The 23,723-nt window shown below is 45.8% G+C and overlaps 1 protein-coding gene across 1 annotated transcript; it reads right to left on the bottom strand.

Annotated features, from left to right (window-relative positions):
* Positions 1-1,088: 1,088 nt before the first annotated feature.
* Positions 1,089-23,413, bottom strand: dars1 (aspartyl-tRNA synthetase 1). Its single transcript, XM_083681496.1, has 18 exons — positions 23,267-23,413; positions 19,284-19,383; positions 18,235-18,264; positions 17,663-17,720; positions 16,846-16,938; positions 15,556-15,658; positions 11,514-11,616; positions 10,851-10,931; positions 9,720-9,779; positions 6,474-6,585; positions 4,565-4,699; positions 3,620-3,767; positions 2,968-3,114; positions 2,815-2,857; positions 2,614-2,694; positions 2,421-2,532; positions 1,988-2,059; positions 1,089-1,631 (listed from the first exon to the last, which is right to left on the bottom strand). The coding sequence occupies exons 1-18, from the start codon at positions 23,287-23,289 to the stop codon at positions 1,540-1,542; spliced, it is 1,593 nt and encodes a 530-aa protein (XP_083537622.1). The 5' UTR covers positions 23,290-23,413; the 3' UTR covers positions 1,089-1,539.
* Positions 23,414-23,723: the final 310 nt, after the last annotated feature.

The following is a 23,723-nucleotide window of genomic DNA, read 5'->3' on the forward strand; positions in this document are numbered from 1 at the left end:
ACGACTTTTGCTTTGTGACATGGTGGCTGGAAGTAACCATCAGAAGATGGGTAAATTGTGGCCATGAAGGGAAGCACATGGTCAGCAACAATACTCAAATAGGCTGTGGTATTCAAGCGATGATTGATTGGTATTAATGGGCCCAAAGTGTGCCAAGAAAACATTTCCCACTACATTACACCACCTCCACCAGAGAAGGTGTACAGGTGTTCCTAATAAAGTGTTCGGTGAGTGTACATCTAATAACAACAATCTTAAAAGGGTCCTGGAGTCCTTCTTGTGTCTGTGGTCCTAAAAAGAGAAAGAAACGATGATTCCACAGGGCATGACGACAGCCTTTCACCAGTCACCTCGCTCCCTGCAGCAGGGTGGTGAAGAGGCAGGGGAACAGCGTGTTCCTTCACTCTGTCTTAGTACGTGGACCATTCCTATTATAAACCTCATACTAATGAGAAAAACTCCCGTTTTGAGTTGGTTTCAGGCTCCATTCCCTTCAGATACCAGTTCGCTTGAGGCAACATTTATCATGTCCCCCAATTTGAAAATGTAATGAACCCTGAAATATGCATTTCAAACACCCATTCCCCAGTCCCCACAGGTAATCAAAAACCGCTACACGAATGATGGTTCTGAAGTGACAGGGATTGTTCTGATAAAAAAAAAAAAAAAAATAGACCCATGAATCAGTCGAACAATGCAAACTTCTTAGCCCGTGGTCCTCGGCGAAGAATGTGTAGAATATGATAGCGGGTTCCTCCATTGTTCCCAGAGGCGGTCGATGGCTCCTGCTTGACTGATTGATCCACCATTCAGGTCTGAGAGGGGCTGCAGTCATTCAATAGCTCCACATTTCTGTGGCCCACAATGGAGGATGAAAAGCGTTGCTTTGCCAGTAGTAAGTAAGTAGGAAAGACGTATTCGTACTGTGACACAGCATCATATCGATTTCTTGATCGATTGATCATTCGGTGGAAAATAATAACGCACGATAAAAATAACTATTTGCTCAGAGTTCATGATGTCACAGATCAAAACATGACACAGCCCAACAAGGATTTGTACATTCATAGACACAGAGAGAGTGGTTTTTGAAGTACTTTATTTATTTATCTGTAGTCCTCCAATTACCTTAAAAACACATATAGCATTTGTCAATTTCATGCCACTAGAACACGATTACTGGTCATACAGTACCTCTGTAGCGTGACTCAGACATGTATCAAAGCTGATTAACCCCATACAAAAAGTGTTAAGACATATAACGCAGGTTGATCCATTTACAGGCGAGGTTCCACTGTGTAATGTGCACAGATCATTTGCCCTTGATGTAATATACGTATTGTTTCTCTATGTCATTATTCTACAACTCTGGATGCTGGTCATCATAGTACACCGTGTTGTGACAAATAGCTGATTCTGGATTTCTTGTGTGTTAATCAATCGTAGTGGAGGCACGACTCCTTCCTTAACTCTGTGTGTTGGAGGTTAGTAATTGTGTTCCATGTAGAGCGTCCGTGTCCAGTGGCGATGGCGGGCCTCTCAGGGGGTCAGGCGTTTGGGGTCGCGTGGGAACATGGAGGTCTGGCGGATGTTGTGGAGACCCAGATAGAGCATGACGACCCTCTCCAGCCCTGAGGGAGAAGGGTTAGGGGTTAGGAGAGAGTTCCGGTCGGGTCAAAGGACATTTAATGATCGTCCACTGTTTCAACGCTGCCCTAATGGCTTTTTCCTATGACGTTATTTGTACGTTTCGCCTCTGATCTTTTCTTGGACATGCGCAGTTAATTCATGAAAAATGTCCAACAATGTCTAAATATTAAGGCAGTACGGCCATAGCTTTGAAGATAGACTCATGAATATGACACCATACACACCAGGCAAGTTTTAATATCAACAATTTGAATTCAGTCATTGAAGGACTGCCCCGTTGTGGATAGTAACGTCATATTGCAGAGTCTACCCTTACAGTCAGTGTTTGATCCCTTACCAATACCACCACCTCCGTGTGGGGGAGCCCCATATCTGAAGGAGTCGATGTAAGACTTGATCTTCTCCAGGTCTGTGGGATCAATAGATTCATGTCATGGTAATATCTGATAGAATCAATTATTACTAGCAGAAGCAGAACCAGACAATGTGTTTCATACAGATAGATTCTATAGATTCATACAGATAGATTCTATAGTTTCATACAGATAGATTCTATAGATTCATACAGATAGATTCTATAGATTCATACAGATAGATTCTATAGATTCATACAGATAGATTCTATAGTTTCATACAGATAGATTCTATAGATTCACCCGTTTGTTTATTTGAAACTGATGAGATAACACAGGGCAGGAGAGGGCGATAAGGAGTGTGTGTCTGTGTGTGTGTGTGTGTGTGTGTGTGTGTGTGTGTTTGTGTAAAATCACCGATCGCGTGGTGCGTGGCTCTCTCCGTCAACAGCTGGGCGTCGTGGATCCTCTGAGCTCCAGACAGGATCTCCTCTCCTCTCATGAACATGTCGTAGGAGTTGGAGTATTTCTGGGGAGAAAACATCAGTCACGTCACTGTTTTAGTACACGTGTGTGTGTGTGTGTGTGTGTGTGTGTGTCGATGACTTACCTTGTCGATGGGGTCAGGCATGGTGTAGAAGGGTCTCACTGCCAGTGGATACTTGTCCAGCACGTAGAAGTCAGTGTCATACTAGCAAAAGGAAACATTGACTTGCATTATCACACAGTATTGTTTATTTATTACAAAACTGAGTAACATTAATCTTTTTTTTTTTCTTTTTTTTTAAATTTATTTTAGAAGTTGCTGTACCTTTTCTTTGACAAGACGACCAAGGAGCTTCTCATTGGGTGTGCTATGAAAAATAAACAATAAAAAATTAAGGTATACAAGTTGAGTATTTTACAGTTTAAAGCCAAAGGAAAGCCAGATCAAGCCCGTCTCCAGATATGTAGTTCTGCTAACCTGAGGTCCTCCTCGTCCCCCATCTCCACGCCCGCCTCCCGGAGCATGGCCACGCCCTCGGTGTACTCCAGCCTCAGAGTGGGCTCCAGGAACCTGAAGGGCTCGCTGGGGTACTGCTTATTCACCATCTGGATCTCTGTCTGGTACCTGACCAACACACACAACCAAGGTTCACACTCTGGAACACCCTTCAGCACATCACTGAGGCTTCCTGGCTGGTGCTGTCCACCTGAGACCCCAGATGATGCAATACCATCTCTTACCAGGAGATGGCAGTAGAGCTTTACATTAGTGGTCTTGTTGAGGAGTCAAGTACACAAGACAAATATCCATCCTCCATTAACTCATCCATACAACTGTGAATAATATTGTAATTCATTAAAATCAATTAAGTCTTAGAAACAGAGCATTAAATCTGAATTCTATAGAGTATTCTTTTCACTTTACTTTCAAATGTGGATTTCCAACGTTTTTTTTTTTTTTTTGCTATTTTGTTAACATTTTGCTTTTTGTATTTTTTTTGTTCATATTTTGCTTATATATTGTTGTTTTTTTATGTCCCGTGCACCAACCTCAGCAAGTCAATTTCCTGTATGTGCAAATATACTTAAAAATACAAAATAAAATAATTCTGATTCTGATCGCATCTTACTTGTCTCTTAGTCCTTTGAAGATCTGGACCATGGTGTCAGTGATGGAGTCGATGACCTCGTGGTAATGGTAGTTGAAGGTCAGCTCAATATCCAGACCCACAAACTCTGTCAAGTGTCGATGGGTGTTGGAGTCTTCTGCTCTAAACACTGGGATGGACATGATGTTCCATGAGAGAAACAGCCACAATACAGTACATTATCCCACTGCACGATACAGTGCATTATCCCACTGCATGATACAGTACATTATCCAACTGCACATAACAGTACATTATCCAACTGCACATAACAGTACATTATCCAACTGCACATAACAGTACATTATCCAACTGCACATAACAGTACATTATCCCACTGCTGTCTTTGTGGAATGTTTAGGCAATGCTACAATGCTAATAGTGGTGATTATAAGCCACAGGAAACACAGTTAACCCAATGTAAGGTGCTGTGAGAGTCTGAGAACTGTGCTATGTAACTGTGCTATGTAACTGTGCTATGTAACTGTGGGTCATTAAAACAACGTTGTATCTCTCAATGGGGACGGCTGCAGGGTGTCCAGGGAGTAGAGTGGGAGCAGGCATAACTCATCCTGCTATGTGCAGATCAGGCCAAATGGTGGCACTGTTGAGTTACCTCAGCCTCAACAGGGTGAGTGTGGAAGACCATGGTCACAAGCCAGTATCATAAACGTAGTTTGTTATTGCTCAACTTCCATCTACAGTATCACACCACTAAGAGATGAATAAATCTATGAAATGATCTGTTTCGAGCAGATAAAACACTGGGTGGGGACTGAGGTGAGGTAACACAACATATACCAGATATCATTTGGATAGTTTTATCAAATTCAAAACAAGACCTTGTCATTTCCATAGTTACGGTGTTTGTTCACAGGGAGTTGGACAGGCAGTAGGTAGTTGAGGGGGTTTTGTCAACACTCTTACCTGGTCCCACACAGAACACTTTGTCAAAGTCAGCACAGATGCACATCTGCTTGTAGAGCTGGGGAGACTGGGCCAGGTAGGCACTGGTTTTGAAGTAGGACACCGTGAAGACATTCGCACCACCTTCACTGGCAGCTAAACAGGGAATAATACACACCTTTTATTAGATTATTAGACATTTTGTCAACAAACCAACGTACACTGACTGGACACTTTATTAGGAACACTTTACTAATACTGGGTAGGGCCTCCCTTTGCTCTCAAAACAGCCTCAATTCTTTGTGGCGTTGATTCCACAAGATGTTGGAAACATTCCTTTGAGATTCTGGTCCATGATGGCATGATTGCATAATGCAATTCCTGCAGATTTTTCAGGTGCACTTTCAAGCTGTGAATCTCCCGTTCTAACACATCCCAAAGGTGTTCTATTGGATTCAGATCCGGTGACTGGGAAGGCCACTGAAGAACACTGAACTCATTGTCATGTTCATGAAACCAGACGACTTTTGCTTTGTGACATGGCGCATTATCATGCTGGAAGTAGCCATTAGAAGATGGGTAAATTGTGGCCATGAAGGGATGCACATGGTCAGCAACAACACTCAAATAGGCTGTGGCATTCAAGCAATGATTGATTGGTATTAACGGGCCCAAAGTGTGCCAAGAAAACATTCCCCACACCATTCCACCACCTCCACCACGAGAAGGTGTACAGGTGTTCCTAATGAAGTGCTCAGTGAGTGTTTATTCACATTGTTTTGTGACAAAGTTGACAACATGTTATTTACCAACGTCTCTTATCTAACGTGTTGGTTTCTGATATGACACAAATAAATCATCTGATATGTTTTGCCCTTAACCACGGGGTGTGTGGTCACAGAGTAGTACATTTTGTACTGTGTTCGTGTTATGGGTGTTGGCAGAGGAAAGTGTGGTTTTCATGCGATTCACAGCTGCTTGCTGGTGGTAAAAGGCGGCATTTTCAAATCTGTAAATGTCAGGCTGGGTGGGCATTCATTGGCTCCTGCAGTGAATCAGGAAGTGAAAGTGACATGTCGCCACAGCTCAGCTCAAGCCTCTGAAGCACATGAAGGGTCTGTGGCTACACACAAACCGTAAACAGAACTGAGGCAGTGTTATATAATCCACAAAAAAAGGAACATCAAAATAGACGTCATCTGGGGGGTATAAATACAACACACGCTCAGTTCAGCTCATACAGACGCACCAACAACCAGACGCACCAACAACCAGATGTTCAGAGATTCCCCTATTCTGCAGAAGTTGACTCACAACCTACAACTAACAGTGATATGAACTGGAATGTACCAGGATCCCATGGGTCGGTCAACTACAGCCCCAGAGTGAAAACCCGTCATAACTGTCATTCTAAGTTTGTATTTTAGCAGAAACTTCAACATGACAGTTCAAGTATCCTTGAGACAGGTCCCAACCACACAAACCGTTAGACTACAGGCTTCTTTGGCTCAGGAGACTCATTCAGTGATTTGAGTCGCAGACAGACCCGCCTTGCATTCGTTACTCAGTGAGAGTCATCCAGGTAGTAACGCAGCTGGGTTTCTCACAGAAGCACACATCTAATTGAGGGGTGATTCAATTTCATAAATTAAATGTTTTAGGGCATTTCTGCTTTATTGGGATGGAGATAGTAGAGATTGACAGGAAGGATGGGGGTGAGAGAGAGAGAAGGGATGACATGCAGGATATGTCGATGGCCGGAATCGAACCAGGGACCTTGCGATGATATGGTATGCGCCTTAGTGTGCTACGCCACTGAACGCCCCCAATTTCATAAAATTAATTTATCCCCTCAGGAACAAGGCAGTTGATGATGACGATGATGAATGTATGTATGGATCTGCGGTTTGGGACACGGTAGCGCTGGTACCTGATATGATTTTGGGGGTTTGGATCTCCACGAAGCCCTTGTTGGTCAGAGTGTCTCTGAAGAGTCTGCACACACCGGACTGCAGGCGGAAGATGGCCTGGCTGGTTGTTGTCTGAGGAAAACAAACAAGTAGCAAAACACGCGCAAAAGCATAGTGTTGGGTGAATCATCATACAAAATAATTACACAATCAGAAATATTACACAATCCTGAAGAAAAGTACAGCGCCAGGCGTCAACAACGCTAGTATCAGATGTGGAGCGTACAGCTGAGACAAGGGAGAGCCAGGGGACGCAGATGTTTTCAAGGGAGCGGAACACTTGTTGACGGTATGTAACAGGGGAGGTAGGAATCGGAGGACCAACTCATTTTAATGCATGGAATGGAATGAGATCACGCCATTCCACGCATGAGCCCCGTCCTCCGATTTCTACCTCCACCAGCCTCCCCCTGTGATAAGAGTAGAATGGAATCATAACAATCTGTGGCAATAAAAATCAAACATGTGTACATGAATATATAGATGAACATGTATACATGAATATATAGATGAACATGTATACATGAATATATAGATGAACATGTGTACATGAATATATAGATGAACATGTGTACATGAATATATAGATGAACATGTATACATGAATATATAGATGAACATGTATACATGAATATATAGATGAACATGTATACATGAATATATAGATGAACATGTATACATGAATATATAGATGAACATGTATACATGAATATATAGATGAACATGTGTACATGAATATATAGATGAACATGTGTACATGAATATATAGATGAACATGTATACATGAATATATAGATGAACATGTATACATGAATATATAGATGAACATGTATACATGAATATATAGATGAACATGTATACAAAGGTCAACTCAGAAGAGTAGACAGTTCAATAAAGGTCAATAAAGGTCATGCTAGGAGTGACCTGTTATCGAGGAGGGCATTGCACAAACTGTCTGGGAAAGAGCAGAAGAACAGCCAACATCCCCAACCCTGTGGCAGAAGAACAGCCCTCCTCACAGAAGAACCCTGTGGCTGTTTGCCAATAGGTGTGTTCACACCCTCTTAATCAGATGACTCATCTCATATGACTGACATGTGGTATGACTAAACTAGTTGTGTCTGGTTTCATATCTCTGCTTTTAGTGAATTTCATAAGGCCAGGGTCTGGCCCTTTCAGAAGGCTGCTGATTGATGGCTTATATTTCTATCTGTACAGAGGCTGTCCGATGCCCTGAATAGGAGTCGTCTGACTCTCCCACTGGCAGAGTAAGGAGGTGATAATGATAATGCTAGAATATACCAAGTTCAATCAATCTGCAGACAATAGGCTCTGATCCAGCCAGACTGGCTTGACTATGTTTCCATTTGAAATCCATTAAACATGCAGAATTGCACAACTCCTCTCTTCAAACGGGGGCCAGGGTTCTATCTTCATTAATCATCACAAGCATTGAATCAATATATGAGGTCTAAAATAAGCTAGAAAACTAAAAACTAAAATCGCCAAAAAGTCAACAACACCAAGTATCACCAAACACAAGTGTGAGGGTATGGGACTACGGCACGGCACCTCCTACGGAGAAGAGAAGCCCTCAAAGCTTTAATAGGAATGGTCAAATCAAATATGGCTGAATGTATGACGCGTAATCCTGTACCGCTCCAATAAACGGCTACCACAACAGGAGCGTCCTACACAGCAACACCGGGAACACGAGATGTTCCTTTCGGTCACGGCCAACGTTGGGGAAACACAACCAGCCACAACCAGCCTGGGTCTAGGAACCAAAACTGGCATACCAAGAGTTAACTAGAAAGCACTTCCTGTTTATAACACTGTACCTTCTACTATGCGTGAGAGTGTGGGTGGGTGGGTGGGTTGGGGGGGGGGGCGGTTGGTGTGACTGTGGTGTCATTATAGTTGAACACTTCTCTTTCGTTGAGTTACATGCTTTCCATGTCCTCACACCAGGGTCAGGGGGGGGGGGGGGGGTTAGTCTCTGTGCGTCACTCTTGTTGACTTGACAGCTATCAAAACCAAAGGTGTCAAACTGCTCATGGTTTGTGGTTTTGGTCATGCGCCTCCTCCACCACCACCACCACCACCAGTCAGGATTTCGACCCCAAACAAAGTTGTCATATTCCCCGTGGCGCTCAGCCATCGACGCAGGTTGATTCAGCTTTAGAAACACGGCTAGCCCGTAGACAGCGCTGGAAAAGTTGGATGTTGTAAAAGTGTATTTCCTTAAACCACGTTAAAACTTTTAACAATAGTTGCGTTGGCGCTCTAACCGGTGAGACAGAGCGCGGTTTTGAAGCCCTCTCATTAGTGTGGCTCCTTGGGGGAGAGTCTGTGTGAAAAAGCTGTTTATGGGGTTACTGTGGTCTTGTGTTAGGGTGATGACAGGCCCGGGTCCGTGGGCTCAAAGGGACATTGTGTAGAAACAGGTGTTCAGGAGGTGAGGCGAGCAGCAGTGGAGACGGTCTTCCTGCTGCCTGCCACATCACCCACGTGGAAGACTCACTTCACAACCATGAGCCCCTCGCCTCAGATTCTCTGCATGTACACCTTTCTTAACCACCTCCTACACTCTGCCTGTCTGTCTGTCTGTCTGCCTGTCTGCCTGTCTGTCTGTCTGCCTGTCTGCCTGCCTGACTGTCTGTCTGTCTGTCTGTCTGCCTGTCTGCTTGCCTGTCTGTCTGCCTGTCTGCTTGCCTGTCTGTCTGCTTGCCTGTCTGTCTGTCTGTCTGTCTGACTGTCTGCCTGTCTGCCTGTCTGCCTGTCTGTCTGTCTGCCTGACTGTCTGTCTGCCTGTCTGCTTGCCTGTCTGTCTGCCTGTCTGCTTGCCTGTCTGTCTGCTTGTCTGTCTGTCTGTCTGTCTGTCTGTCTGTCTGACTGTCTGTCTGTCTGCCTGTCTGACTGCCTGACTGCCTGTCTGCCTGCCTGTCTGCCTGTCTGCTTGCCTGTCTGTCTGTCTGCTTGCCTGTCTGCTTGTCTGTCTGCCTGCCTGCCTGTCTGCCTGTCTGCCTGCCTGCCTGTCTGCCTGCCTGCAATGCTGTTTTTCCACCACCGTGTCCAGAGATGGACCTCCTCGTCCGCTATTGATCATAATCATAACTCATCATCCTGTCAACACCTCTTACCAATTTCCACCTCACGATGAAAACACTTTCAGATGTGACTTTCAAGCGTGTGAAGTAACTCACCCTGAGGTCGATGATGCGGTTGTCCAGTCTGGTGTCCTGGTTGACCGTTGCTCTTCCGTCCTGTGTAAACAGAAGAGCCACAGTTTTACCACAAACTTTTACCACATCCGTACTTGTTCGGAACATAAACAAAAGGTATTGTGCTTGACGATGGTAAAGACTGTACCTAGTTCCCACAGCGTAGAAGGTGTACAACGCTACGCAGTAAAAGACTTGGACAGTTTTGTGTGTGATGGTTAATTTTCATTGTGAAAAAACAGACAAACAACAACAAAACAAACACAGCCAATGTACAAATCATATAAAACAGAATAAGAGCCTAACCCTAACCCTAACCCAGGCTCCCCTGTACATCCCAGCAGGGGTTAAAACGGCCTGTGAAAGGACTGCACATCCTGTGCAGAGTCACTCAGTCCCAGGCATGAAGACAGACAGAGATATAAACAGGTCCAGGTCCAGGTCCAGGCCCAGGTCCAGGCCCAGGCCCAGGTCCAGGTCCAGGTCCAGGTCCAGGTCCGGCTCCCAGATAAACGGCAGGTGCTTCTGGAGCCGACAGCCCAGAGCGTGTGACTGACAGACTCCCCACAGAGAACACCTGGGCCACAACTGCAGCTGGCGGCTAGCTTACTGCATAAACACCAACAGCCCTTCAGCTGTCTCTCAGACGTACTGGAGAGATGACCCCCCCCCCACACACACACACCCCCCCCCACCCCCCCACCCATCCCTCGGTAGGCACTGACAAAGACTATGGCATTACACGGGGCCAATGCTACTCACAGCTTACAATTTACAGTGAGTGACAGGCCTAGACTGTGGGAAAGCTAAGGCATGCAGTGGGTAGATTGAATACTTGATGCCTTGTGGTTTTAGCACAGTGTACTTGATAACGGGTGTGGTTTATTTAAGTACCCGGTGCACAAGTGCAGCGTGTGAACTGAGAAGGGTCTTAACCAAAGTGAAAACAGAGATTAACTGTGACACCAATGGCAGGGGAAGAGAGTTTGACCTTTGATCAGTTACAAAGGCAGTTATAATCCAGGCAACTCGGGGGTGGGAGGGGGAGGGCGGGCGGGGTGTGTGTGTGGGGGGGGGGGGGGCACACCGAGCAGCACCGGGGCTCATCCTCACCTCATCCCCGTCTCCGTCTGGCCTCGCCGCGTCCTCCAGCTGCAGGGGCAGGCGAGCCTCAGCCTGGCTGACCACAAAAATCTGAGAAACAGAGGAACAGAGGGTGAGAAAGAGACACAGAGGAACAGAGTGACTGCAGAGTGGAAAAGTGGAAAGTACCAGCGTTTCTAAACGGGTGAGCGCTGAAAGTCCCAACCATGTGACCAGTCTAAGGCTGTTTACGCGGATTGTGGTGTTTTAACCTCCATCTCTGGCTATCACACCTTTTCTGCTGCCCTTTTTTTTTTTTTTCACCCTCAAAGTTTCACTCACGCACACATTGTGGCGTGAAGCCGTTCCTGCTGTAAACATGTATTTCTTTGAATTAGTCGTCAATATGGATGGTATATTTCTTTGAATTAGTCGTCAATATGGATGGTATACTTTCGTGATTGAATCCTGGCCTTATAACAATGACCTTTTAAGTGGTCTGTTTACTTTCCATTGTGTACTTTTCCACTGTGCAACTGCTGAGCCACAGAAAGCATCAAAATGAAGTTTCACACCACGTGGTTCCAACAACAGCTCTCCTTTATGAGTGAACGTCTGTCCCTGACCAGGGCGGCCCACACAGACAGACAGACAGACAGACTGACAGGCAGACAGACAGACAGACCGACCTACCCTTTCAATGTGCAGCTCCACATCCTGCTGAGAGCAACTCTCGATCTTCTGCTCCACCATCTTCACCACCCCCTCCACGTCCACAATACTCTCCTTGGTGATGCTGCAGAGGACAAAGTGTGAGTGAGTGTGTGTGTGTATGTGCAGGTGTGTGTATGTGCGTGTGTGTGTGTGTGTCGGGGGGGAGGGGGGGGGGGTTAGAACTGTTGGAGGTGTTATGAGAAGTATGAATGTTTCCACGAAACACTGATTGAAGTTCACGGAACGCATTTCTGATGTGAGAGATTGGTGGGGCACGGTAACCGACGGTAACCGACTAAAGGAGGAAGAACAAACTTTCAAATCACAACAGCCTTTCAACATCCACCTGGTGCAACACTGGCTCTGGCCTGGGCGCCTCTCAGTCTTACTTGCTAAAATATCAGGTGGTTGAGACATCATGCGACGTGTTGTTTTTGTGATGTTTTCAACAGCACCATCTCTCGTGACAGACGGACATAATTCCTCTTTTAGCGCCATCAAATCATCTGATTGCGACATTGCTGCTTTATTTCAGCACTTGTAATATATAATAATATAATAATACATATGCCATTTAGCTGACGCTTTTATCCAAAGCGACTTACATTGCAGTGAGTGCACACATTTCAGTATATATGGTCCCAGCGGGAATCAAACACACAACCTAAGCGTTGTTAGCGCCATGCTCTACCAACTGAGCCACAGAGGACCACTTGTAGTTCACTCCAGCATAAAACATCGTCATTGCAGAACACTGAGGTTAGAAAGTCACTTTGGGGGGGGGGGGGGGGGGGGGCGCGCTTAGTGGCGTAGCACGTAATCACAAGGTTCCTGGTTCGATTCCGACCCTCGACCTATCTTGCATGTCATCCCTCCTCTCTCTCTCCCATCCTTCCTGTCAATCTCTACTGTCTCTATCCCAATAAAGCAGAAATGCCCTAAAAACATATTTAAAAAGAAGAAAAAAAAAGAAAGAAAAGAAAATCACTCTGAAAGACATGTTGTTTCCTGAATACCAGAGCAGGCCATCACCACTGACCTTACTTGCCCCCTCAAGCTCTGGCACACAGCCTCCCCAGTCAGAAACACAGAGGAACAATGCCAACTGTCACATGGCGAGAGGGCAGATGGATGTACCCGGGTGTAATCCTTCACCACCTCTCATTAAAAAGCAGTAATGAGAGACAGGAGGGTGGTGAGCGTGGTCCCTACCAGCTGCTGCAGAGCCTCTTCACACCGCTGGGATCAGCTAGACAAACAAATCCCACATTAATAACCTCCTCACAGGACCCGGGGCCATTACACGCGGCAGAGAAGTGTCTGATTAACTCGCGCTAAAAGCTGCCGACTACGCCACATGAAGCCATTTCCCTTAAAAAAAACAAAAACAAAAACAACACAACAGTAACAATATAATAATACTATGTTCTAAAATGAGAAACTAAAGGGGGATGAGGAGGAAATGCTGGACACAGAGATGGCTTATTAGACTCTGCAGGCCTGGAATATGAGCTGCATGTCACAGGTGCCACATGGTCTCTCCTCTAGGATGTCCTCATAGGCCGGGATCGATGTCTTCATGATTATGAGAGGATCACACAATAATCCAGGGGGTTTAACTCTCGTCTCTTTAATTCAACAGAGGAATACAGATCAGATCAGATCTAGTTGGGGTGGATGTCCCTTGGTGGTCACTTATGTTTGGAGAAAGTGTGATATGGGCCGTTGGGATGGCTTAAGATTTGATTGCAAATATGATGTAAACATGCTGCACTCCAAGCTGCCTCCGACTCGCTGCCTCCGACTCCCTGCCTCAGACTCGCTGCCGCCGTCTGTGCATTTGTCCCGATTCTGTTTTCATAGCGGCTGATGTTGTGATGACAACCGTTTCATCACAGATTCACTTGTTTTGCAAGGTGTACTATCAACTGCCACTTCAGAGCACAGAGCATTGCACAAGCAAAATAAAGAGGAACTACCTAACCCTAAAACTAACCCTAACCCTATTATCTTGGAGCAATCAGGCTGAGGCAACTTCATTTCTACACAACACATCATCTGACTGACATGAGCAAGCCGAAAATAATTAGCCTGCCGGGCAAGTTTCCTAATTTCCTAGTCAACAGTGTATTTCATAGTCTGGTCCCAGCAACAAACTATTATTGAGCTGCACTTCACAGTACAGAACAATGATATTTTAACTTGTGAAAACAACATTTCAAGATACAGGAGATTGATCATTTCAGTCATAGAGGAACTTTCATTGGTCCTTAAACTAGAGACAGCCACAGCAGGTCTGAAGAAACCCTCAGGTTTTGTCATCACGCACGGCGGTTGAGAAGAACCACCGGGCGGTCAAGAAGAACCACCGGGCGGTCAAGAAGAACCACCGGGCGGTCAGAACGCAGACAGCACGCAGAAGTACAGTACAGAAGTGCCTATGCAAGGACAGAAGGGCCGGTCACGGGAGGCCAAGGCGTGGTCTGCGTGACTGTGGCCTTGTCCTTTGGTGTTGAGTTTTGTTTGGAGTCAACTTCCCCCTCCTCAGTCTGCCTCACAGACTCATGGTGTTACTGGTGGCTAACTCTAACCCTAGTGAATGTGTACGTTGTGCTGACTTAATGCTCATAAAAAAATGTGGAAATAGCCTATTCAATAGAACAATAGCCTAGTCCTTCAGTTTACACATCGTTTTGCCAGTGTTTATGGATCCCTCTATAGTGCCAAGTGCCATGAAGTCAATCAGAAAGAACCTTTGTTATATACTTGGCATGAATGCCACTACAAGGCCACGCAAACTTGATTCAATGTTTAACGGATGCCCCACTTCATGTTCCCCCCCGCTTCACATTTCCCCCCCCCCGCAGCTGATTTACAAAACGAAACGCCACATATTTCATATGTTGTAGCTCAAATCACAGCTGTGTTGCTGCTGTTCAACGCAAGACAGACACACTGGCTGGCTGAGGTCTTATAGGGGCAGTGTTGGTCTTAAATGGGGAGTGGTTTATTTTGGGAAAGGCACAGAAGTGAAACTTGTATCATCACTAGACTACAATAGAACTTTATAGGTTTCAGGTCAAACATGTTGACAGATGTTTAAATAGCAGCATTTTCATTAAAGTCACAGTCTGTACATATCCCAGTCATTTCTAATAATGTGTACTGTATAGGCCTCCCCCTGAATCTGGATGAATATGACTTAGAACTCTCCTTTCTTCTTCTTTTCGGTTCTATATATGCCATTTAGCTGACGCTTTTGTCCAAAGCAACTTAAATTGCAGTGAGTGCATACGTTTCTCAGTATATATGGTCCCTGCGGGAATCAAACCCACAACCTTAGCGTCGTTAACGCCATGCGCTACCAACTGAGCCACAGAGGACCGCGCATAATGAGGTAATAACAACTGTCTCACCTTCCCATAATCAAAACACCAACGACTTAAGCTAAGACCTCGCCTGGGCCCCCAAATTCATGCTAAGGTATTTAACTTAATAGACTTAAATGTAGCATAATATTTCTCATACTTTTCATGTTTATTCTTCTACGCTCGACACTCATAAACCTGATACACTTCAATACTTTTAGATTTTTCCACTCACTCGCCTCACTTTTCTGAAAATTAAATGCGTGAATCAAGTTTGCATGGCTTAATCAAACTATCATCTTTCAAAGGGGGCCATTTCTGTTATTATTCCTTCACAGACCTCCGGTAATGGACTTCAGTCTGACCCCATGATGGTTAACGTGGAACGGGCTGTTAAGTGCGTTTGCCTCCCTGATCTACTGTATCTGTCACTTCTTATCTTAAACAGGAACAGCCCCATTAAACAACGCTTTATCCCTCTTGAAAAAGTGGCGCTTTTGTTGTGAAGTGAAAAATGATCGATTCTCTCTCTCACCCCGCCCTCCCCCCGCCCGCTCCACAATGTGTGAAAATGGATCGGACCATTAGGGGCCAGAGTTTTCCCACCATTGTTAGGCGGGGGGCTTACAGGAAATGGAAGTCCCGTTACTCACTTGGCGGCAAACTTGACCATCTGCTTGCTTGCACGGTCTCCCACGGCGACCAGCGCCTGCACGTTGAACTGCTGCTGACGCAGGACCAAGAAACACTGCTTCCCTGTAACCACGACAACAATAGACAGCGCTGGGTTGTTAAAGGTTTCACTCATTTAGGCTAACCCAACTCGCTAATGGGCTTTAAGAAAACAACAATGAGGGCCATGGGTTCCACACAATGGCCACTCGCTCGGCCCACAATAGAGAGAGGTCGGACTTGTTTGACTTCCGCCCATAAAAGTCATTATACGCCCAGGTAACCGTCAGGCATCAGCAGACGGACGTCCCTTTGAAGAGAGGTGCATCAAGTAGGGCTCATTTCCAACCACACACACCTTGCGACTGTGTAAAGTCAGTCAACCGTCACTCCTGACTTCAGAGACCACCCAAGTGCTTTCATCTTGTGTCCTCTGTTCATTTGCTCGGGGTTGGAGGGGGGGGGGGTGACAGCAGTGCGGTGATCACAAATAGTGTAAATCAGGATGTTATTCTGCTCTCAAGGACATCCTCCAGTGTGAAGCTGAAGGGATGAATTTGGGGGTGGGGGGGGGGGGGGTGAAATGGCTCGACACGGAAGTTATCGTGGAAGGAAGCTGTCACGATACCGTCATAATACCATGGTTTATTCATTATCATATTGTTAGCGGCGGTGCGTACGTGGTCTGCGTCCAGTTCGGGACGTGATCGGGCCGTACGGCGAGGCTCAATGAGGTCATTGTATTCAAATGCGAGGCGCAGGCCTCCCGTAAGAAGCCGGGCGGAGGATGTTATTCAACCCAAGCCTGCGGCTCTGATTTAAATAACTGCACCAGGCTATAATAAGACTGACTCTTCGGCTCAGCAAGAGGAGGGAAAAGGCCGCTGTGACCTGCAGGAGCCTGTGTGATATAATAGGGGAATCTATTAGAGAAGAACACATCCCACTCTGCGACCCCCCCCTCCCCTATGGCCCTCATCACACGCAAATACGCTGAATTACTCTGAACAAGTCTGGTGCCATGCTGTGATTTTCAAAGATTGCACACGTCTCCTTCAGCTGCTGACCTTTGATATTTGCCAACCTGTGTGGGGGAGACGATTGAAAAGAGCTCCCAGCAGTCACCTCTGCGTGGCCATCATTTGGCCCAAGGACAGTTGGCTTTTTAGGTCAACACTAGAAAGGTTCAGTTGGGGGCGTCTGGGTGGCTGCGTTCTGCAGTACAAAAGGGGAAATGATACTGGGAGGCAGACAGAGATGGACAATCTCACCTTTAGCTCTGCTGGTGTGAATTCTGGCGCGCAGCCAGATCAGCTGGTCAGCCTTCTCTGGTGTCAGCTCCTGGACGTGCACCAACGCCCTGTCTGGAACACACAGAGGAAAAGCACTGCTTTCAATACTACTTCAAAGACCACAGCCCACGCTGCTCTCACTCTCTCTCTCACACACACACAAACACATGTGCGCCCCCGCACAGAAGCGCGCGCGTGTGCACACACACACACACACACACACACACACACACACACACACACACACACACACACACAACAAGACAACAGAAGTCATAAATATGAAACAGTGGGCGACTGTGTGAGCTCTCCTATTCTCTGTGACTGATGACGGATTGGCTGTGGTTTCACCGGTGTGTCTCCGAGGCTGAACGTTACCACCAGCTACCGGGGAGACGGAGCGCTGCGAGCAGAGTCGCCCATTTGGCTGAACCTGATTCCACCCACATGAAAGGCCCGTCTCTGTCTCTCCTCAGCCCTGCAGACAGGCATCGAGGTGGGGGAGGCTGGCTTTGTTCTCTGCCATCGGAGCTGAGAGAGCAGACAGACGGACGGACGGACGGGCGAGCCAACCGCCTCTTACGCATTAATCGCAGTTATTGCACGCCATTAGTCACCGCAATTATCTCTGGCATCGACAGCGCCACCACGCCTGACACCATTTGTCATGCAGTTGATGTGTTGTTGTGATAATCGTGTTATCTGAGTGACTGAAACAGCCAAAAGGAAACATGAGGATTTCCTCTGTCAGTGTGTTTGTGTTAATGAGGGATGAAGACAAGAGGTTCCTACTGACCCAGTTTCTCCTGGGACTGCACCATGGGGGGGACACCATACCGATCCTTGGCAAAATCCTGCAAAATAATTATTAATTAAAAAGGCGGCACTCTCTAATTGGTACATCCATTAACTGACTTTTAAATGAATGATATATAGCCATTGATTCTTGAAGAATATACCTTTACCCCCACCAGAACCCCCCTAAAATAATTGTATTCCATTGTTTGCATCCAATGCAACTGTAAACAAACACTGTTCATGTTAAATCTATTATGTTGAGGCTCTTCCCTCAGCTGTTTGACGCTGTGCTGTTCTTTAATGTGCTTATACAAATGTGGCGCTGGCTTGCCGGTAACGCAGGGCTGGTGCCTGGTTTATCAACACTGATCGACAGAGATACTGAGAATCATCAAATGCCTACTGGAAGAAACTGACAGGATGTTATCTTTCACAAAGGAGCAGCATCCAGTTTGTTAGCATATAAGCAGTTGACAAGGGGTAAAAATAAACAACTTAAAGCCAACTCAAGCACAAAGGCAAAGAAGTGATCAGGAAGGGAAAGTATTGACGGTCTTGCAGGAGTCTTACATCCTCATCGGTGCTCTGTTGCTCACCAGCCTGAAAACAAAAAGACAAAAGGAGTCTGTTGGTAAAATAGTATGTTTTTACGATCCAAGGGGTAGTCACATAACACTGCATTCAAATGACCTTTTCAAGCTTGCTTTTTAGGCTTTTTAAACCTAAGCAGGCCACTCTCTTCATTTACATATTTAGTGAACAGAAACCGTTTACTTAGACAGTAGTGAAATTTAATGGGAACAGTGATTCAAGAATATTGTAAACAAATGAACCAAAAACTATAATCACTCTCCACTCCAGTCCCTAGGGGCTTGGCATTCCTATTGCTGCAGGAGGCTCTGTGTCACCATAGAGAATGCATAACAGCAGAGACAAATTGCTTTGCATCTGAAACAGCTACCAATGGGCTGATAATTCTTTATCTCTGTGCAGAGACTTCTTAGCAGCCTTGACGCAAATAACTCCACACTAAAGGAGACGGTGCTGAAACAGTTACTGTTTCATTTCCCATGCAAATGGACATGGTCTTTCATAACGGCTGGTGGAGAGGAGAGGGACCGAACAGAACGGCCTGGAATCTGACGGATGATACTGCAGGAGAGAGAATTCATGCTGAAACACAAACGCTACGTTCATAAACGTAACAGCCTTATCTAAGTGTCGCGCTGGTGGCTCCATTTAGAACGAGCCACAATGAGGGGGAGCGTGAAAACGATGAGATTAGTTGACAAACGACATCCCACCCACCATTCTCCCCGCTAGCTCTACGGGGCCGCACCGACACAGACGCCCAGCGTTTAAGAAAACAACTGTTTGTTTTGGGTAAGCTGAAAAACAAAAGGGTTAGGGTTTGGAGAAAGGACAGGAATCTTGAAACAATGGACCCCCGCCCCCCCACCCCGCACCCCCCTCCAGCCCGCACCCCCTCCCCGGGTCGATGCATGGTGCCCGCTCCCGCACGTCACGTCAGCAGCTGTGAGTGGGGCAGGGGGGCGAGGACGGGGGGGGGGGGGGGGGGGGGGCGAGGACGGGGAGGGGGGAGCGACAAACCCACTGACCAGCTTGGCCTGTTTCTCAGCCTTCTTCGCCGCTTTCTCCGCTTCCTTCTGCTGTTTCTTCAGGCCTTTCTTGGACTGGGCCTGCTGCTCCTCCGTCGCCCTGGAACAGGAAGTCCAAAACAACACAAACATTATAAGTCAGACTTCCAGGTCTATTTCTCTGGCATCCTGGAGGAAGTTTTTGGACCGGGTGGGAAAAACAAATGAATCCCAGCCATCACCACCTTCGGGCTTGCAGGCTTTTAAGTCTGCCTCTGCCTTTAATCCTATTGTTTTCTCACGCTGCCAAAAACAGCTGTGCCATGTGAACAGTGGGATGGAGAGAGTAGAGAGAACAGCTCAGAGGTTTTCACGCTGTCAGAGAGTGAGATGAAGTGGATAGACAACACATAAAACAAGTCAGAGCTTGGGGAGCGCAACAATGCTTATACGAGACCTATTCCTCTCTAATCCACTCATGAGAAAAGCTCTTCAGATTAATTGTAAACACTGATTATCTCATTATGATGGCATTCACCTGGATAAGTCCTGGCGCCTCGGCTTGCTTACGTTATGCTGATAATGCAATACAATACAGGATCGCTTCTCAATAGGAGCAGGATAGGATGTTGCATTTGCCGAATGTGGGAAATACAATGAGTGTGAATATGAATAGCTTATGCTTCCGATCTGCCGCCGTTCAATGACCTAAATAAACATAGGCCACTGATTTGCTAACAAACGTATCACGTCACATTCTAGGTCAAATGGGTAGGCCCACTGGTCACCAGTCTAATGAATACAGTCTTCGAATACAGCTTGACGTTCTGTTCAAGAATATCCTGGTATACCTCAGAATTCATGGTTCCCTTAATGATGTGGGGAAAAAAGACTGCTTAAATAAAGAATGTTCTGATTAAATAAAGATTTCATGGTAAAAACTAAAACAAATCTATAATTGCACAAGGGGTTCACATACGTTCAAGCAGCACTGTATATCATTGAATTTGCCTTGAAATGTTTGCATAGTGGCACCAAAAAGTTCACTGCATAGTGCCACTCTTACATTCTTTGGGGAGAGCCCTGTGGTGTGTGTGTGTGTGTGTGGGAGTGTGTGTGTGTGTGTGTGTGTGTGTGTGTGTGTGGTGTGTGTGTGTGGTAGGAGTCACACATCCACTACCTGAGTTGGAGGAGCTGCTCTCATTGACTCATTGTACCCATTGACAGTAAAGGCTCTACAGGAAATAACAGGGACCAGAGGCCTTAAATAAACTAAATCCACAGTAGCAATACATGACGTTCTGTGTACGCCTTCAAAGGGAGCACCTGTCAGTGCTTCCACTGGCTTCCTTTCTCCTGTGCCCCCTGTTTCTGAACAAAGACAGGAATCATGGTGGGCCATCCTATCCTTCACCATAAGGATCTGCAGGACCAATAGGATGACCGCTGCACTTGTAATGTCATACATCATACAGCCTAGTCTACTTCTACTCTTATTGTCTACTAGAGCAATAATATGATATATGCCATTCAACTGACGCTTTTATCCAAAACAACTTACATTGCAGTGAGCGCATACATTCTTCAGTATATATGGTCCCAGCGGGAATCGAACCCACAACCTAAGCGTTGTTAGGGCCATGCTCTACCAACTGAGCCACATTCACACCCCATACACACAACCCAGTACCATTAGCACACAATGAGAGGACGAGGAAACTGGTATGACCCCTGACCTCGGTTAACGACCTCTAGGCCTACCTTCATGGATGACAGGTTTGGAAGCACAAGTCCAAATGACAGACTTTGAATGACAAAAGACACCCAGGCTAAAGAAGACGCCCAGGCTACCTTAGCATGCGCCATCATGCATAGGATTAAGAATTTGAACAACCTGCATAATAAGGAACTTAGGCTGAAGTTCTATTTCAGAAAAATGAGGTGAAAATGTTGCTGAAAATGTTGACAATCGGCGGTGAGGCCCAGGCTATAAAGCAGTCCCAGAGCCAGAAGCATACAAATATAAAACTCTGCTCAGTCCTCATTTTCACAACAACAACAACAACAAAATAAAAGATTCTCTGGTCACTGATCTGACTTTCTAACTGGTACTGCTGTCCCCATGACATCCGTGCCTGGATGTCAAATCAAAAAAGGAAAGACATGAACATTGATTTCAGAAAGTCACCACCAAGCCCACTGCCAACTGTTATTACCTGTATATACTGTTATTACCTGTATATATTGTTCACACTGCACTTTCCTGCTTTTTTTGCACTTCTGGTCAGACGCTAACTGCATTTCGTTGTCTCTGTACTTGTAACTCTGCACAATGACAATAATAGCTCTACCGCGATGATGACTCTCTTTCACAGAAGTTTCATTGAATCTGTTCTAACATTCTGTATTACTGCTTGGTTTGGGAACCTAAACCTAAATCTGTCCAATAGGAACAGACTTGGAGGTCTTGTTAAGGTGGCCAGAGAGATCTCGGGGGAGGGGGGGGCCAGGCTTCTGGACATTTCTAACAGGCAGGTCCTTAGGAGGGCTCACGCTATATTGGTCTGCCAGGACCTTCCACTCCAGAGGGAGTTTGAGCTTTTGCCCTCAGGCCGTTTCAGGGCGCCTGTTAGGAGGACTAAAACATTTCATGTTTCCTTCATCCCAAGTGCTATATTGATATGCTTAACGGAAAACAACACTGTGGCTGTATTCCTTGTACTACCCCTGCACATTTTACACACTTGGACTTTTTGTACTTTTTTGAATTTTCATTTCTCTGAACTAGCGATATACAACGAGTATGTATCAATCACTCTGCCATTTATTGTGTTTATTGTATTGTATCCGTTTTGTATTCAGTCTGTGTGAACCCCGGCTGCCAAACTAATTTCCCCTCAGGGATAATAAAGGAACCTTGAACCTTGGAATCTGTCTGTGGCCACGCCTGTCAGCTGTCTAGCCTTGTCTGTATGATTCCACCCAGCCGGTGGAATCTGGAGTAACTTCATACAGACCACTGCATCAGTACATTCAAATATTGGAATACATTGATAATACAAAAAATCCCGTCTTTAACCTGTTTTTCTTTACTTTTCTTTAAGATTTAGGCCTACTTCTTTTTTCACACTGATCTCTTCCCCCTATCCCTGTTCTAAAGGAAACACTGCTCCACATCAGTTTACTGTTCAGCTCCTGTTCAGCCGGTGGAGGATGCTTAGACAAGCAGGTCCTCCTGGTTTGGTGTCAGATCACATTGTTTGTATTACATTTATTGTTTATAATGTTTGTTTTAGTTGTGAAGCACTTTGTGACATTTGTCTACATAAAAAGTGCTGTACAAATCCATTTGATTGCTCTTCAAATGCTCCTTGTCCTGAGGAGAAACTGCCAAGCACAGTTAAAGTGACAGTATGAATGTGTGTGTGACCATCTGCAGAGAGAGGACAAATCCAGCCATGTAAGAGGTAAAGGCTTGATCTTTGTATCAGCTGTATCTCAGTTGACTCCGTCCTCTCTCTCTCTCTGACAGACAGGCTGTTGCCAACCAAACACGGCTGGCTCGTTTTTAACTTGTGTAACAGTTAAACATGGCATGCGAAGTTCATTTATCTTGGATGAAAACCTGGTGTTAGCACGCAGGGCAGGATCACGTTAACTAGCACTACCAGGTCTACCGTGGGTGTTTAGCAGCGAGGGGACCGGTCCTGTGATGACGGACAGGCAACAACCACCAGACAGACACCTGTCAGACCTGATGGCCAGCGAAGCAGCTCACTACACCACACTGCAGCTCCGCCACAGTACTGACACATGCATCTGCATCGTAATAAAACGGACTAACTAGCCAGCTGACAGAGTAGATGGTTGTCTGTCGTGATGTCGGAACACCGGCAGGTTGATACATGATGCAATCCGACGTAAATGCAGGCTAGCTAAATGCTAGCTAGCTGCGTCGTATACTAGGCTCAGAGACATGCTTTACGTTGGCCGTTTCGTCTTACCCTTCAACGTCTTCTTTAGTCATGGCTAGCAACGTGTTTTTTGCGAGGTTAACGTAGAAATGTTGAACGTTTCTTGGACTGTTCCTGAGAGATTCACCTCATCAGCTGTTCACAGACCATGCATGAGTGGTGGAAGGAAAGACCTGTTTCTCCGATGCACCGCTAGAGAACAGTTTCCTCTCGGTCCGAGTAGAAACAAACTATGAGAAACATAGTTCCTCGTATTAATCAATGAATAAATGAATGATATGCTATGGCAAACTGATTTTATGAGACTGGATAATCAAGTGATGATCAAGAGGAATATGGATGTTTAGGTTATGCTTTTTTAGTCCTCCATTTGCCTGGTATTCACAATTAAAAAAAAAGAATAGCAGTAACTGATTATGATAACCTACAAATGTACACTTTTGAAAAAGCAAGTAATTGAAACAGCTTTGTACCAGGTGTTCCCAGT

The sequence above is a fragment of the Argentina silus genome (genome assembly GCF_951799395.1).
Source record: "Argentina silus genome assembly, chromosome: 12".
NCBI classification, from domain to species: Eukaryota; Metazoa; Chordata; class Actinopteri; order Argentiniformes; family Argentinidae; genus Argentina; species Argentina silus.

Bases quoted from the DNA above. Each gene is read 5' to 3' on its own strand.
- dars1 (XM_083681496.1), bottom strand. From the start codon at position 23,289: ATGACTAAAGAAGACGTTGAAGG. The intron at 3,768-4,564 runs GTAAGAGTGTTG...TGTCCATCCCAG, and splicing joins AGTGTTCTGTGTGGGACCAG to TGTTTAGAGCAGAAGACTCC. The intron at 2,858-2,967 runs GTTAGCAGAACT...TATTTTTCATAG, and splicing joins GGGGACGAGGAGGACCTCAG to CACACCCAATGAGAAGCTCC.